General features: G+C 35.4%; 1 protein-coding gene across 2 annotated transcripts; it reads left to right on the top strand.

Moving 5' to 3' along the window:
• The first annotated feature begins 474 nt into the window (after nucleotides 1–474).
• On the top strand, nucleotides 475–16,344 carry LOC136320032 (C-type lectin domain family 9 member A-like). 2 transcript variants are annotated; one of them, XM_066253179.1, is made up of 7 exons: nucleotides 475–580; nucleotides 4,075–4,171; nucleotides 4,412–4,495; nucleotides 7,224–7,337; nucleotides 7,937–8,088; nucleotides 13,038–13,144; nucleotides 16,013–16,344. In XM_066253179.1, exons 1-7 carry the CDS (start codon nucleotides 560–562, stop codon nucleotides 16,137–16,139), a joined length of 702 nt encoding a protein of 233 aa, XP_066109276.1. In that variant the 5' UTR covers nucleotides 475–559; the 3' UTR covers nucleotides 16,140–16,344. The 2 variants fall into 2 exon arrangements, with proteins under 2 accessions (XP_066109276.1, XP_066109277.1); XM_066253180.1 differs by having other exon boundaries at nucleotides 488–622.
• The last annotated feature ends 1,488 nt before the right edge of the window (nucleotides 16,345–17,832 follow it).

Raw genomic sequence — 17,832 nt, 5'->3', positions numbered from 1 at the left:
ATATCTTTAGTATTTATATATTTGTTAAAAATATAAGTCAATGTTTATGCACATTTTGCTATTTATTCTTACAATAGATAAGAATTAGGGATTTACCTTCATTCTATAAAAAGAAAACAAAGTATAAGTCATGGCAGATAGAATATAAATATTTCCCTTTTTATTTTTATAATTAAATTTTTTTCTCATTAATTATTTGCTAATCTCATAAGATTCTGTGGTAGTTTTTTTTTTTTTTTTTTTTAACTTTATGGAAACTGCTAAAACCCAGTTTTGAATTGATCCAAAAAATATAGCATTTTGTTACCTAGGATTCTTGTCTGACAGAGTGTGAGAGTAAATGAGATACTGACACCAGTGGAAACTTTCTGTGTGTAAATAGTTAACATCACATTAGATGTGGCTATCTTTCCTCTGACATGGTCTCTCTGATGGCCAGGCATACATATCAACCAGTACTTGCTAGGCTCAAAGCAGAGGTGAAAGTCCAGCAGAGCCAGCACAAGCTAGCTGTGTTCCTGACCAAGCTTGTCCTCCAGTTGGTGAAATCTGAAAGCCTATGCCTTGGGATAATACGCAGGTATCATCAGCCAGGATGGGTGTGTGACCCAAGTCTATGCTGGTATGCTGTTGAGAAAAGAGGGGTAAAGTTGAATTTGCTATAGGGAAGTTATGTAGGAAGTTGAGAGGGTTTCTGATTGTTGCAGGAAAGAGTTGACCTTGGAGTTCATGTTAATTAATATCTAATGCTAATTTTATTCTATAGGTGAGGACATAAGTGGATCAGAATGAGAGGGGGTCAAAATATTTGCTATATAGAATATATATATTTTTAAATCATATACTGTTTGGGAGAATATTTAATATTTTTCTAAATAATATAAACCTCTGTTTTATGCCCTCTTACCTCTATAGGTGCTGCAATGAGTAATCCAAAGCTTAAATGAGGAATGAGTGATCCAAAGCATAAATTCTCTTTTTTTTTTTTTTGTATTTTTCTGAAGCTGGAAATGGGGAGAGACAGTCAGACTCCCGCATGTGCCTGACCAGGATCCACTCGGCACGCCCACCAGGGGGCGATGCTCTGCCCCTCCGGGGCATCGCTCTGTTGCGACCAGAGCCACTCCAGCGCCTGGGGCAGAGGCCAAGGAGCCATCCCCAGCACCCGGGCCATCTTTGCTCCAATGGAGCCTTGGGTGCGGGAGGGGAAGAGAGAGACAGAGAGAAAGGAGAGGGGGAGAGGTGGAGAAGCAGATGGGTGCTTCTCCTGTGTGCCCTGGCCGGGAATTGAACCCTGGACTTCTGCACGCCAGGCCGACGCTCTACCACTGAGCCAACCGGCCAGGGCCAAATTCTCTCATTTTTAAGTGCAATATAAAAATTTTGAATATTTAGATAATATGATTATTTTTCCATCAAAATAAATCTAGGTCTATATTTACAAATTTGTTTTCTCATTAAGAATACAGAGATTTAGCCTGCCAGGCAGTAGTGCAGTGAATAGAATGTCAGACTTGGATGCCGAGGACCCAGGTTCGAGACCCCGGGGTCACCAGCTTTAGCGCGGGCTCATCTGGTTTGAGCAAAAAGCTCACCAGCTTGGACCCAAGGTCACTGGCTTGAGCAAGGGGTTACTCAGTCTGCTTAAGGCCCATGGTCAAGGCACATATGAGAAAGCAATCAATGAACAACTAAGGTGTCGCAACGAAAAACTAATAATTGATTCTTCTCATCTCTGCGTTGCTGTCTGTCTGTCTTTATCTATCCCTCTCTGACTATCTCTCTGTCTCTTAAAAAAAAGAATAGAGATTTAATTAAAAGACAATTAAACAGAAACCAGATAGATAAGAAAACATAATTTTAAAGCAAAATATACCTTATAATTTTGGTTGAAAGAATATTTATTGAAAAACAAATGGTAATGAATATATATACATTTTATCATTATTTGATGATTATTTGTAAAGTTATTTTTATTTATTTATTCATTTTAGAGAAGAGAGACAGAGAGAGAGAGAGAGAGAGAGAGAGAGAGAGAAAAGGGGGAGAGGAGCAGAAAGCGTCAACTCCCATATGTGCCTTAACCGGGCAAGCTCAGAGTTTTTGAACCAGCGACCTCAGCGTTCCAGGTCAACACTTGATCCACTGCACCACCACAGGCCAGGCTATTTGATGATTTTTTTAAAAAATCAAGTTTTCCCAAATTATAGCATAATTAAAGGGTGAGATGAGATATTTTAAAACCTAAGAATTAAATCTAGGAAGAAAAGTTTTGTTTCTTTTTACAATGTTTCCAAAAATATTACTTCAGAAAAATGTTTTCTCTTTTTTAATCACTAATCATTTATTTATATTTCTAGAGGAGATTGTTATGCATTTTTTCGTAATTTAAATTTTTTTTAATTTTATTTATTTATTTATTTATTTTACAGAGAGAGAAAGTCAGAGAGAGGGATATAGACAAGGACAGACAGACAGGAACGGAGAGATGAGAAGCATCAATCATTAGTTTTTCGTTGCGCATTGTGACACCTTAGTTGTTCATTGATTGCTTTCTCATATATGCCTTGACTACGGGCCTTCGGCAGACCGGGTAACCTCTTGCTCGAGCCAGCGACCTTGGGTCCAAGCTGGTGAGCTTTTGTTCAAACCAGGTGAGCCCACGCTCAAGCTGGCGACCTCGGGGTCTCGAATCTGGGTCCTCGGCATCCCAGTCCAACGCTCTATCCACTGTGCCACCACCTGGTCAGGCTGTTATGCATTTTTTGTAGATGTATGATTTATAAAAGTTAAGTACAGGTGAACAATTGATTTTTGAATGAAAATAAATAAAAAAACTATATATATTATATATACTTAAAATAAATATATATAGTTTTATATATAATGTGTTATGATATAAATATATAAATATTAAATATTTATAATAATATATTTTTATATATGTATTTGAACTAGAGACTAATTTAATATATTTTTAAATTTTTATATATTTATAATATATTATTATATATTTATTTGAACTAAGGGCTATCATTTACTAGCTATGAGACCTTGGTAATATTATTTATACTCTTTGAGGTTGTTTTCTATAAATTGGAAAAGAAATCATTGTACAGTATTGCTATTAGAATTACAAGTTATACATTTCTCACTTAATGTTACTTTTTAAATGCCCTATTCTTGAGTCTTATTATTCCTGCCTTTCTTTGGCACTTTAAGAGAGAAGTTATGACTCCAGTGACTCTAAGTTTCAAGGAATAACATAAATGGTTGAGTAGGGTCTGACATAAGCCAGTACAGCAAGGCGAGGAGTTCGTATGTGTGCCCTTCCTAAAGTGGAATCACTCTATTTAGTGTCAAAGATCACTCTACTTAGTTGCCATCTGGAATAACACAGGCATTAAGTGATGGAATTTAATATTTCAGAAGATGATATAAATCTAGATTTTTATGTGAGTATAAAATATATAAATTTTAAAATTTTGGCAATGAATTCAATTATTTTAAAAACAGCAAATGCTTCATATTACATGCAAAACACTGTATTGGACCATTATTTAATTGTGTAGGACTTCTGTTGAAAGGGCTCACAAAGAGAAATTTAAAAAATTAGTTTTTATAATATTGTAAGATAAATGTTTACTTTAACATGTTTACTTCATTCTATCATGCTTATCATTCATTAGCTCTCCTTGTGACTTCATGATGAATATTGCCATTTTTCTTTAGATTTATTTATTAATTTTTAAAATTAATTTTATTGGGGTGACATTGGTTAATAAGACTGTATAGGTGTCAAGTGCACATTTCTGTGATACATGATCTATACGTTTTATTGTGTGCCTACCACCTAAAGTCAAATCATCTTCCATTGCCATATATTTGGCTTCCTTCACCTTTTGCAAATACCCCCCTCCTCTTTCCCTTTGTTCCCTTTGGTAACCACCATGCTGTTGTCTGTGTCTGAGTTTCAGTTTTCTATTCCACATACAAGTGGAACCCTTTCTAAATATTGTTAATTATGCCCTATAAAACTCTGCGAAGGATTCTAGTCGTGTTCTTTGCCTGCAGCCCTCAGAAATGAATAAGGAGGGAGTAACATATGAGGAGCTACAGTTACGCCATCTAAAGAGGCAGAACAAAAGACATCCAACTAATAAAAGTAGAGGTAAAACTTTTATTTATGAAAATAATAGCGATGAAAAAAAATGAAATCAAGATAACTGTGTCCATACATCCTTGATTCTCTATAATTCAAAGGGTATATGTTAATGTATTATTCAATTTTTGATCACAATAAATAATGCTATTAATTTTAAACTCTGGACTAAATTATTATTTTGTTCTGATTCTGAGACTTTGCTATGCCTAATGCTTACTATACATTTTGCTTTCTTATTTTGCACAGAATTCACATTGCAAATCATTGTGATAATCCTGGTAATTATATGTTTTTTCCTCCTGCTGTCAACTAGAATCTTAGGATATATGTGTAAGTAACAGACACATTTCTGACCACAGCAATGAGCCAGGTTGAAAAATGAGGTACTTTATGGTAACTACTGACCCTCTGCTGAACCTTTGTAAACCATAACCTTCTGTAGAAATGTCAGTAATGATGTAGGTGTTGATGATGATGATTTTATTATTTTGTTGTCACTTAGTTTTTATGCCACTCAAAAAAGTATAACAGCTATAATTGCACAAACGTTTGCTGATATGTATAGTGAAGGTTACATATATTTTCAAAGTTATTTTTCATACAGAATGAGATTTTCCATATGACTAGAGAATTAGAAGAATCTTTATTTGAATATTACTTTTTCTTATCATAATGTGGTATTGCTTGAATCACAAAGACAATAAACTCAATCTATTTTCTATATTAGTTTTGATATGTTGCAAATAAATTAAAAAATTTGCCCTCAATATCTTTTCCCTAATGTTTATTAATTCTTTGGTTCACTTATCAACAAACAATGTTGAGTATCTTCTAAGGGTCTTCTAAGGTAGAGATATTTCAAAAAGTCAATTCTCAATGAACTCAATTTAAAGAGGTAGATTTTGAGAAAAGGAAGGAGAATTTTAAAATTTAATTTTATTAATTGGTTTGAGAAAGAAAGAAACAGAGAAATATCAATTTGTTGTTCCCTTATTTATGCATTATTGGTTGATTCTTGTTTGTGCCCTGAGTGGTGATCGAATGCAAAACCTTGGTATATTGGAGTGACACTCTAACCAAATGAGCTACCCTACAAAAACCTGAAGCAGTTTTGAAAATAAAATATTAGTGCTGGGATAATGACATGAAGATATCAAATGAATGGCCTATAACGTGTTGAAGTCAAAAAAGCATTCCTGTAGGAGAAAATAATTGATATGATATAAAAAACTGGTAGGAATTGGGAAGTTCAGGTAGAGAAGACATCTAGGTAGAGAACAACATAAATAAAGGACGTATTGTGTGTTAGGACCAAATAAAAGAAGTGGTTAAAAGTAGGTTTGGTTGGTATACAATTCATGCTAATCTTTTATATTGTGTTAGAAATTCTAGATTTGTTTTAAAAACAAAAAGAAACCATTGGAAGATTTTACTTGAGAGAGAAATATGACTTATGTCACATGAGTAGATAAGTATTTTGGAAAGGTCAGTCTGAGTAGACTGGGAAATGGTTAAGGGGATCAGATAAGAGGGTGTTCAAGAATTAGAGACTGATGCATATCTGCATTTTTAGGGGAAGCAGGAATGTGAGGGGAACTTGATAGTGACTGTTTCTACGTGAAGTAGCAGGTGAGGCCATCTGAGAGGTGTCGGCTAAGTGCCCTAGATAATTTAGAAAAGTTTAAATACTTGAAATAGCTGTTGAGTTGAGAAAATAGCGTGATTCCATAACAACACTGTGTAATATTGAAGGGTGAAATGGTGATGAAACCAGTAATGCTGATCTTCCTTGTGTTTTGTGATCGGTAGAATTTTGTGACTTGTCATCTGACTTTCAGAAGTTTGTTTAAAGGAGAAGAGGTGGTGAGTGATGAAGTGTTTTGGAATTGGCTATTTTTTTTAATTTATTCATTTTTAGAGAGGAGAGAGAGAGGAAGAGAGAGAGAGACCAGGAGGGAGAGAGAAGAGAGAGAGACAGAGAGAGAGAAGGGGGGAGGAGCTGGAAGCATCAACTCCCATATGTGCCTTGACCGGGCAAGCCCAGGGTTTCGAACCGGCGATCTCAGTATTTGCAGGTCAACACTTTATCCACTGCCCACCACAGGTCAGGCCCTATTTTTAAATGTGAATGAGATTATGTTGCAAGATTGTTGGAAGTTTTGCTAAAATTAGTTTCCTATTATGTGGCCTTGGATAGACAAAAAGTAAAGGAGAAAGGGATCAATTAACCACGAGGAATGGAAGTATTGAGAAAGTGCAGGTATTGATGTGTCTTTTTAACTTAGGTTCAGTATATAAACATTGGAATGGATTGCTGAATGGGAGCAATAGTGAGTGGTATTTATTGTAACTGAGAGCATACAGAGACGGTGTAATTCATGTGCTTAGGTTTTTACAGTAGACATTGCATTTGGCTGACTGATAGTGGGTAGTAGCGGAACTGGAAATGAAGATTTTCAGTTGTGAAACAAAACCTCAGTGGACTTTAAAAAAATGTTCACACACTGAAAGAGCCATTTACTTTCCATTTTTACATTTTTTATTCATGAGTTTTGGGAAGATACTGCTATTTCCCTGAGAATTTTAATCTTTGTTTTGCATATTAGTAGCAGCCTTCTGAGCTCTTTCCCCATGTATATTCAATGAATTCATTATAAGCTTACACTAGACATAGAGCTAAATCCCTAAACTTAAATTTGCATTTAACTGTATATGCAAATACTGAATGCTAAATAAAATTGTAAATTTTATAAGTTTTGAAATTTTTTTTGAAGAGTAGATGGCATAAAAACAAATTTTTCTATATCCATTTTATGTTTTTTACTTCATAAATGTTAGCTACTGTCCTACATACTTTAATAAGTAATATGTCAAAAGTTATAGTTTTATTTCAAAGTCCATTTTATCTGAGACTTCAAAACTTTTTAACATTACATTATTTTCCAATTGTACTTCTGCTTAGTCAATGTCATTCATTTTGTCATTTAAAAGTAAATAATCACAATAAAGTGATCTACTAAAGCCATTCATGGCTTTTATTTTATAATATGGATTAAAGATTTTCAGATCTCTTCTGAGCAAAAAATACAAGATATGAAAGACACATCCAAAAATACTTTCTCACCAGAAGTTGAAGGTCACTCAAGTCCCTCAGTTTCACCACCTTGTCCAGGTATGTACTGAATACTTAAACTGACAGCTCACAGATTCTTTTTTCATGGAATTGTCCCCTTCTGTCCCACTGTAATATGTAATTTTAAAACTTGACATGAACTTTGTCAGACCTTTATTTTTGCTCACTTTTTCCCATTCATTTTTTTATTATACCTAATTGACAGCTTGACATTCACAAAGTAAAAGCCCTTTTTATATTAACATATTAATTTGATTATTTAAGTATTTTATGTTTCTGGATGAGTTTTACCCACTATAGATCCTTTTGAATTAATGCCATTCCCATATATTCACTTTGATGACTTGTTTTCTTTGAGGAGAACTGCACAATATAGCTGCAGTTCTTTTGTACCTGAGAAGGCAAGAATCCTCAGCACAGTCCTCACAATGGTGTTGGCTCTGTCAGAGACTGTCTATCTCAACAGTGTTTTATCTACAGAATTTGGCAGAAGATCTATTTCTAATACCCAGACTTGGGGGTACAGGGAAATCACTTATTCTCAGGTCATACAGTCTGAAGTGAGCCATGCAATACATAAAAAGTAGGGTCTCTAAATGGTCTTGGGGTTGTAGATAATGGTGTTTTTTGTTTTCAAGGTAAAGATTCTTACCCATGTCAAGGAAAATGGTCATGTTGTGGAAAAGACTGTTACTATTTTTCCAGAGAAGAGAAAACTTGGAATGAGAGTGTAAAGTCATGCAAAGACCTTGGCTCTAGTCTCATTAAGATTGACAGCAAAGAGAAGCAGGTATGTTTGCCTTATTAAAACTGAGTAAGTGCTTCCTGAGAAGTTTATATGTCTTGAGTTAGAATCATTGGTGAATTAGGCTTTTCTCCAATACTACTTTGTAAATGTGTTTTCCAGCACTTGTACATATTAGTGAAGATTTACCTCTAGAGGAGGGGACACAGTGTAACAGAGGCCTGAAAGATCCTTGTTTCTTTGTTTTTAAAGATTTTTAAAAAATTCTTTTTTAGAGAATGGAGAGAGAGAGAGAATGAGAGAGAGAGAGAGAAGGGTGGAGGGAAGGAACAGTGATCATCAACTTCCATATGTGCCTTGACCAGGCAAGCCCATGATTTTGAACTTGTGATCTCAGTGTTCCAGGTCAATGCTTTATCCACTGTGCCACCATAGGCCAGGCCAGAACAATTGTTTTAAACCAAGAGAAATAGCTTTGCTGGTGTTGGTGCCATAGAATAATTTTCAGACTTTTTATTCTGTTTCATCTTCACATTTTAATATATATTAGACTGTTCAATATTTAGCCCATTGGTTTATTCATGGCACAGAAAGAAAACTGTCTTAAACATACTGAGTGGTCTAAAAGATTACCTCTCATCATACTGAGTTTTCTTTTCCACCATCAATACTTGGAAGAGATCACACTTGTAAGGGAAGAGGAGTTTCTCATTCTCATGGCCTTGATAGATATAGAGTAAAAACTAAAGAGAATAAATATAGCTGCAATTATTCTTCAAAAATGAATTTTTGTTTTACTCATAATCTGGAATAATAAAAGAAGCTTCTGTTTTCTAGAAGAGAAAATGTAGATCACATTTGTCATCTATTAAAAGATTTGGGAATATAAAGCCAATCTGTCAGATTCTGTGTATTTCTTTCAAATAATTCAATCTAGGTACTAATTCTATTTATAACATTTAGATTTAACAATGTTATTTCTATTCATGTTTTATGAAGTCTGAGTTAAAAACCCTATACTTTCTCATTTATAAAACTCATATTATTAATTTGTCTGTACAAGAAATAAATGCACTAAATAATAGAATATGACATCAAAGGTATAACAAAATCCAGGTATAATTTACAAGTATCTTGACAGTTTACCATATTTCCTCATGTATAAGATGCACTTTGATTTTGGAGCCCAAAGTTTGAAAGAAAAATGTATTACATAAAGTTATTGAACTCAATTTTTATTCATTATAAAATTCATACAACTTCTCATCACTGTTAAAACTCCCATCCATTATTAGCTTGTCCACATCTGTGTATGATGAGGAATCACTGTCTTCATATATTGCCTCATTCTCAGTTTCATCTATGGCATTTGAAATGCCACACTTCTTAAATGACTTGTCAACGATCTCAATCTTGATATTATCCCAGGATCTTTTCACCCAAGTATAACTTTTTCTATTGTTGGTTTCTTCAATCTTCCTGCTGGTGTCAAATTGTCCCCAGAAGACTTCATCCATTGGTTTCATTCATCTTTCAAGGCAGCTTTGAAGGTTTTGTTAATGCTGACATCTTCCTCTGCAGCAGTCTTCTTTGTGTTTTTTTGTTATGTGTGCCCTGAACTGATCAAGCACCAATAGGGCAGGTTTTCCTAAGAGCCCACCTGGTCTCCTTCTCCAAACTTTCTCAAACTAGATCATCATCCCATTCTGACCCATCCAACCCTTGTCATGAACATGAACAATTGCTCCTCGAGGAATGTTTTCTTTTGGCATTGTTTTGCATTTGAAAATCAGCACAGGAGGCAGCTTGGTTCCTTTGGCACAGCAAGCTAGAACAACTGTAGAGTGGCTCTTTTCATGTCACTCGTCTTCACGGTTACAGTTTTCACTCCCTTCTTATCATCAGTTCCGTTACTTGGGACATCAAATTGAAAGGGAACTTTGTCCATATTTGAAATCTGTCACAATTCAAACTGTTATGTCTTTGACATTGAATGACAAAACTATGAAATTCAAGGACCTTCTGTTCATATCTTTCAGGCATCTTTTTGGCAAGTTTGGTGCATGTACACATGCTTAGTCCATTCTGTTTCATGAACCTGAAGTACCAACTGTGTTGTCCTTTGAAATCAGTAACTTCTTTTTCATCAGCAGTTCTTCTTGCCTCATGCTGAACCATCTTTGTGGACACAGGAATTCAAATTGCCCTTTGCTCTTCAATCCATATCTTCAGTTCTCTCTTTAAATCATGCCATTTTGCTGACTTGCCTCTCATGACCTTTTTCTGCTGTGACATTTTCAGTAGGGTTTCTTCTTCCCATAGCCAGTTTCAGATTGACTTCTCAGTTGGAAGAGGACCAAACCTACGTTCAGCAGCACAATTTCCATTCACTTTTGCAAATTGGATGACTTTTAACTTGAATTCAGCACTGTACAAAAATCTTTTCTGAGCCATTTTTGGGCAGAACATGGCAAAATGTAAACTACTGTAATATTCTGGTAACAAGTGCAAAAAATGAACACAAAGACAAGTGCGAAAGAGCAGGAAATGCAAGCTAAAAAATCTACAACCACTTTTAAGACGCACCTAGTTTTTAGAACCCAAATTTTTCCAAAAAAAGTGCGCCTTATACATGAGGAAATATGGTTAACCTCATTTGTTATCAATGAATTCTTAAATGATATGCTTCGTTCTACTGTCAGGAAACTAACTATATAATACAGTTTTTTTTTGTAATTTTCAATTTGGTTCTCTTCAGTTTTATTCCTGCCATTCACATCTCTGAACTACAGAGTTTTAATGAAACTGCTTATATCAGTCACTCTTGTATTTTCATGAGCTAGTCTAGCTCTTTTGCATTTTCTTAAAATATTGGCAGTTAGAGCAAAAGCTAAGCTTCATACTCTATTATCTCATTTGATAATATCCTTGCTGTCAGTTTCTAAAACTGAAATACTGACATACTCTACAAATCCTGTGAGAGACTTTCTTGTAGAACATATTATTTCACACTAATGCTTTAGGATTTTCAGTCTTTTGCTGCTTTATAAAATGTAAGAGGGTAGTTTAAGCAGTGAATTAAAGTAATTAAAGCAGTGAATATTTGAAATCAGAGATTGAATTTTACGTTTTGTATACCACTAGCATCTAGCAAAAAGAAATGTTAATATTAGTATTAATGAATATTTAACTTTATTCTTCAGAAACCTGTAAATGACAAAGTAAATTTTTGACATGCTTCTATAATACACGATGTTTTTCCTAGGGATTAAGAGATAAACTATGAAAATTTTCCTCTTATACAATTTGGTTATACTGAAAAATATTGGAGCATAGTGTGGGAAAAGAGAGACAGAATAAATGCATTGTTATTACACGTATGAAAGTAAATTAATTTATTGTTTCACATTTGCATCCATAAGAAAATAGTTGAGCTAAATATATCTATTGAAATAATGATTGGTATATTACAAATTCATGATTATAAAATAATAACTGGTATAATGGCAAATAAAGAACAATACTTTATATTAAGGATGTTCCAGACACTTTGCATGCATTTTCAGATCATGCAGTGTTCAAATCAAATATGTTTCCCATGATAGAGATAAGGAAAATGCTCAAGAAAGTTTATCTTAAGTTTATATAGCAAATAAATGACATAACCAGTTTTAAACCTTAAAGTTATAATTTCTTTATGTTTAATGTTGTATAATATGCCACTTGATTATATAGACTTTAGACCATTCTCTAAAGTGTGGGAATTTGGATTCTTTACATGATTTTTACTGTTGTTGTTATGAACAGTCCTTCATTAAAGATTCTTATACAGACCCTGTGGAGGAGTTTCCCGTGTGCCCTCTCTTCTTTTTGACACAGATCACCTAAGTGTTTAATCACTGGGTAGATTGGTTTATAAAAATTTAACTTTATGTGATAATTCTAACTTATTTTTAATATGATTTTTGCAATAATTTAAAAAAGATTTCTTTCATTTCTACCATCCTATAAATGTGGTCATTCTTTTTTTTTTCCTCCGCATTTTTCTGAAGCTGGAAATGGGGAGAGACAGTCAGATAGACTCCCGCATGCGCCCGACCGGGATCCACCCGGCACGCCCACCAGGGGGCGATGCTCTGCCCCTCCCGGGCGTTGCTCTTTTGCGACCAGATCCACTCCAGTGCCTGGGGCAGAGGCCAAGGAGCCATCCCCACTCCAATGGAGCCTTGGCGGGAGGGGAAGAGAGAGACAGAGAGGAAGGAGAGGGGGAGGGGTGGAGAAGCAGTTGGGCACCTCTCCTGTGTGCCCTGGCAGGAATCGAACCCGGGACCCCCGCACGCCAGGCCGACGCTCCATCACCGAGCCAACCGGCCAGGACCTAAATGTGGTCATTCTTAATTGTTGCTTATTGAATGGTTGTAAAATATATTTTTGTAGCCTTTTTTTGAATTTTCCTGATCTCTTATGAGATTGGCACCTATCTGAATTTATCGACCAAATGTTTTATTTCATGAGAAATATCTGTTCCATATTTTTGCCTTTTTTTTCTTATTGGGTAATAATTGTTCTTAGTAATTTAAAAAATATTTTACTTATTTTTAAAAATAAATTACTGCAGCTATTTTCAGACTTAAAGCTTGTTGTCGTTTTTTTTTAATGCTCTTTATGGTGTATTCTGAGAAACAAAAATTTTAAGTTTACTGCACTTATATTTACTGATCTATCTCATTATATGTGGAGGTGTTTATTTATTTAGTTATTTATTTTTAAGTCTATCATGTCTCTTTCTTGATATCTTTCAGCCAGTCACAAAGACTTGGGTGATTCATTCATTGAACTTTCCACTTCCATTTCTTTTCTAAGCAATAACAATGCTATATTTATTTTAGGGGTGTTTGAAGATACATTTGTTCAGTATTTTTTAAGATATCTCTATATGTATAATATAATCATTGATAATATGAATAATACTGATAGTTCGAATTCTCCCACAGAACTTTATTCAATCAAAGATAAAATATTATTTTTGGGTTGGACTGCATAGAAAAGGAGCTGCACTTAAATGGCTGTGGCTGGATAACTCACCGATATCTCGGAAACTGTAAGTTTTCATTTCATAGTCTTCCCCTCCATTTTCTGTCAGTAACTTAATCATAGATTATAAACCAAGAGCAGGAAAAGATTCTTGGGGATTAGGGAATATCTCTAATTTTATTTGATCTCACTTCTCAGCTGAGCAAATAAATGCAAACTCAAAGCCCCAAAGAACATTGTTTTTTTCCCATGTTCTTTAATGAGGGGCCCAGACATAGTAAAGTAGCATTTTCCTTTTGTATCTTTCCCTTGTATATTCTGTGATACTAGCTGTGGTGACAGGTGTGGTTGGAAGAAGGAATAAATATCTAACAATGACAGAAAAGTTCAAAACCCAGCCCTCAAGTGAAGTCTGTAGCTGTTTACTTGGTGTCCTTTAAGAACAAAACAAAGATCCATTTTCAAATAATCTTTTAGCAATCTTGAATCTCTAATCTGGTCATCATTTTGCCATTTTCACCATTAGTTTTCACAAATCCACACAGTTTATTGTTGTGTTGTCTCATTAGTAAGTCAGAATAGATTTGTTGGTTAATGTCAAGAAGGTGGTTTAAAAAATGAAGAAAAATTACTGTTATAATTAAACCTTATAACATGGGGGACAATATGAGAGCAGTAGCTAATTGATATGGTGTTAATTGAGTGCCCAGAAATGTCACACACTATTCTAGGCACTCAAGCCTTAGTAATGAATAAACATACAGCCATATCCTGCTAGTTAAAGGGTGGTAGTAGTAGGGAAGGATGAATGACGACATCCCAAATATACCAAGTATATTTGGTATATATAGAAGATGAGAAATGCTATATAGTACCTTACTTCTTACATATATTACAAAGTTCCTTTTTGTGCATGAAGCTAAGAGGAAGACATGTCACTGAAATAGGATGGTCAGGGGAAGCTACCTTGACATAGTGATATTGGTACAAAGATCTGAATGAGCAAGCTGTGTGGGCTTCCTGGTGGTATTCATCCAAGCAGTATGAAGGGCTGTTGTGAAGGCCCTGGTGGCAGTGTAGTTAGTATGCTTGAGGAACAAGCAAGGAGGCCTGTGTGCTGGAGCAGAGTGAGCATGGAGGAGAGGAGCAGCTCAGAGAGGTGAGGAGGGTGAGCACATATAAGGCATCAGAAACCATGGTAAGAACTTTGACATTTTTTGGAAGTTTGATGAGAAGCTATTGGAGGGTTTTGAGCTGAAGACTGACAAAAGCAGGCTTTCTGTTTTAAAGACTTACTCTGGATAATCTGAGATTAGCTATGTGTGTGTGTGTGGGGGGGGGGTGAGGTATAAATTTGGATGCAGGCAGTCTAGTTAAGATTCTATTAAGGTCATCCAGGTGAGACATGGTGGTAGCTTCAAGATGATGGTCAGGGTTGGTGCTGGTGAAAATGATTCTAAATATACTTCAAAGTTGTGTGAAAGACAAAGAACTTAAGGATGGTTCTAAAGTTTTTGGTTTAGAAATTATAAAAAAGGATGTTGCCATGAACTCTGATGAGGATTTCTGCAATTCAGTTTTAGATATGTTTCATAAATCTGCTAAGCAGTTATGTCTTTATGAGGATGTCACATGAGCATTTTGCTTGCTACATGATTATGAAGTTCAAGTAAGAAGTCTGGGCCAGGGATGCATATTTAGCATCTATCAGATAGTGTTAATACTGTGAGGTTGGAAGATTAAATTTTGAATCATCAAGAAATCAAAGGTGTGACATCTTGGACACTCAAATGTTTAAGATAATGTGATAGGAGACACCAGAATATGATACTGAGAAAAGAAATTATAGAGATAGAAAAAACCCTGTGAAAGAGTACCTGAGGATAATGGGATATACTTTAAAGAGCAGTATTATTGAAATAATATGCACAATTTAAAAGATGAAAGACTTCTCACTGATAATTTTTGTTACTTAAAATTATGAATTACTATCAGAATCATAAACATGTAGGGGAATATTAAAAAGGAGTTACATTTTCTTCTTTATATTGCAGTATTTCCTCATCATTTAAAATCCATGTTTTCTATTCTTGTTGCTCAATTTCACAATTTTAGCTATAGAGAGACAGAGAGAGGGACAGGAAGGACAAACCGACAGGAAGGGAGAGAGATAAGAAGCAAATCCGATAGTTGCAGCACTTTACTTGTTCATTGATTGCTTTCTCATATGTGTCTTAACTGGAGGCACCAGCTGAGCCAGTGACCCCTTACTCAAGCCAGCAACCTTGGGCTCAAGCCAGCAACCTTGGACTCAAGCCAGCAAACATGGGGTCATGTCAATGAGCCCCAGCTCAAGTCGGTGACCTTGGGGTTTTGAGCCTGGGTCTGCAGCATCCCAGGTCGACACTCTATCCACTGTTTCACTGCCTGGTCAGACAATTTCAAAATGTTTTGATGATTTGTTTGGTGTGGAAGATATTTGGCTCAGTGGGAAAGAAGTGTGCTCTCATTTTAAATGCAAATATATCTGTCTATACTCAAAGTAAGGCTTGCATAAGAGACACATGCTTTAGATACAGTAATCTGAGGCATAGGAAATTTGGAAATTTTTTTTTTATCTAGTTACAATGTGTCATGTAATAGATTTATTATATTATTCAATTCCCAAAAGTTTCAGAAGTCTCACAAGAAAAAAATTAGAGTGTACACAATTAATCTATGTATATATTCCATATTATATCCACTCATTCTCTACCTCTAACTGTCCACAGCTATATTTCCACCAGTTTTATTATAATTGTTACATTCTTTGATTTAATAACTATATATCAGCCACATTTTTATGTTTTTTAAAATAATTATAGACATATATTTTGTAACAATCAGATTTTGTCTAAGGAATGCCTTTCTAAAATAAATATATTTTCTGATGCAGGAATTTTCAACAGACTATGTCAGATGGAAAATGTGGATACATCAAGCCAGAAGCTATTGTTACTGCTGCTTGTTCTAGAGAGTTTAATTTCATTTGTGAAAAACAATTTTCCTGTCTTGGTAATTAGCAGGAGTATAATCAAAATCTTAATATTTATATTCTTTAATACCTATTGGGGAAGAACCCCTGGGTATTCACTCAAATTAGCCAACTGTGCCTGATTTATCAAGAATTATGATCTCTCAAACACCCTGGGCAGAAATGAAATAAAAAGTTTTGTATATAGTCAAATTAAATAAATAAAAAAATAAGCTTAGTTTTTGGAGACTTTCAGAACTAATAAATAAGAAGACATGAAAAAAATTTGTTTTGACTGAATGAATTATATTACATTTATTTTTTAAATTATTGAGTTAAATTATTTGATCAGGTAATTAATTTATTTCACTCTGTTTAAAACATAAGAGACAGAAAATGATTAAGAAATAACTTTCTCCATCTTATCCCATAGTCACCTAGTTCCCTTTTCAAAGGCAAATATGTACCCAGTTTCATAGCTATTAATCCAGAGATATTCTAAGAAAGTATAGCTATATACATGCTATCTGCTAGACCAAATGTTTTATAACTATAAATGTTAGTCCTACTTCTTATTTTTTAAATTAAAAACATATACCTTTCAGGTTGTTCCATATGTCTTTTCATAGCCAGTTGCAAGTATTACATAGATAGATGTATAAAAATTTTCTTAACCAGTGTTATTTCAATGGATATTTAAGTTTGTCCCAAATTTTGCAATTATAGAAAAATGTTTCAATGAATAGCACTAAATCCAGTATCATTTGCCAGAGAGCATAGCTAGAGGGTACATTTGTAGCAGTGTAATGTCTGTATCAAAATGTATGTACATTAAATTTTAATAGATATTTAGTGTTCAGAGCTCATGTAACTATTCTCCAAGCAACAGTATTCCAGAGTGCCTACTTCCACCATAGTATGTTACCAGTCCTTTTGGTTTTGCCAGTAAAATCTTTACCAATACATATTTGTACATACCTTTCTGAAAATTAATCTGGAAGAATCAGGGCTGCCTTGCCAGAGTGAGGCTGGGTGGCCAGGCTAAGATTTCCTCTAATGACAGACACTTAGACCACTTGATGGCTGCAGAAGAAAGGACATCACCAGGCAGCAAGTCCCCATAAGGACTTTGCCCCAAGTCACATTGCTGATAAATGGCAAAGCAAGATTCAAACTCTGGCACTCCGGACAGCTCCTGAGTCCCACAGGTGGTTGGGGGGAGCATGTCACGTGCAGACAGACTGAGACCACCCAAGGATCAGTGCAGTAGAAGGAGAAAGTCAGAAAAAACCTCACTAAGAAGATGACATTGAGACAAAGATCTAAAGGAAGTAGTATAGCCATGTGGACACAGGGAAGAGCATTCACGAAGGAGGGACCAGTAAGATCAAGAAAGAAATAGCCCTGGTAAGTGGGAGAAGACAGGAGATCAGTTGGCTGGAGTGGGGTGATCAAGCGGGAGAGGTGGCAAGAAATGAGGCCAGCCCTGTCATGAGGTCTGGTAAGGCCTGGCTTTGCCTTAGGGCAGCCTGAGGGTGTGGAGTGCTGGAGAGATGTGACCTGCTGTGCTCTGAGAGGGACCCTCTGGCTGTGTGCAGAGAGTAGGCTGTGGGGTGAATCCAGGGTGGGGGCCACAACCATGAGAAGGAGGTCTGGTGGTGGGTGGTGTGACCACATTACCCATGTGGGACAGTGGAGGGGTGGGGAGTAGGTGGGTTCTGGGTGATTCTGAAGGTAGAGCC

Source organism: Saccopteryx bilineata, chromosome 1, assembly GCF_036850765.1.
Source record: "Saccopteryx bilineata isolate mSacBil1 chromosome 1, mSacBil1_pri_phased_curated, whole genome shotgun sequence".
Classification (NCBI taxonomy): Eukaryota; Metazoa; Chordata; class Mammalia; order Chiroptera; family Emballonuridae; genus Saccopteryx; species Saccopteryx bilineata.
This window is presented reverse-complemented; position numbering and strand designations above follow the sequence as displayed.

What these genes read in the sequence shown, in the direction of transcription:
- LOC136320032 (XM_066253179.1), top strand. Translation starts at nt 560, where the DNA reads ATGCCTTGGGATAATACGCAG. An exon ending in TCCAACTAATAAAAGTAGAG is followed by an intron (nt 4,172 to 4,411) that starts GTAAAACTTTTA and finishes TATTTTGCACAG; the next exon opens with AATTCACATTGCAAATCATT. An exon ending in TAGAATCTTAGGATATATGT is followed by an intron (nt 4,496 to 7,223) that starts GTAAGTAACAGA and finishes TATGGATTAAAG; the next exon opens with ATTTTCAGATCTCTTCTGAG.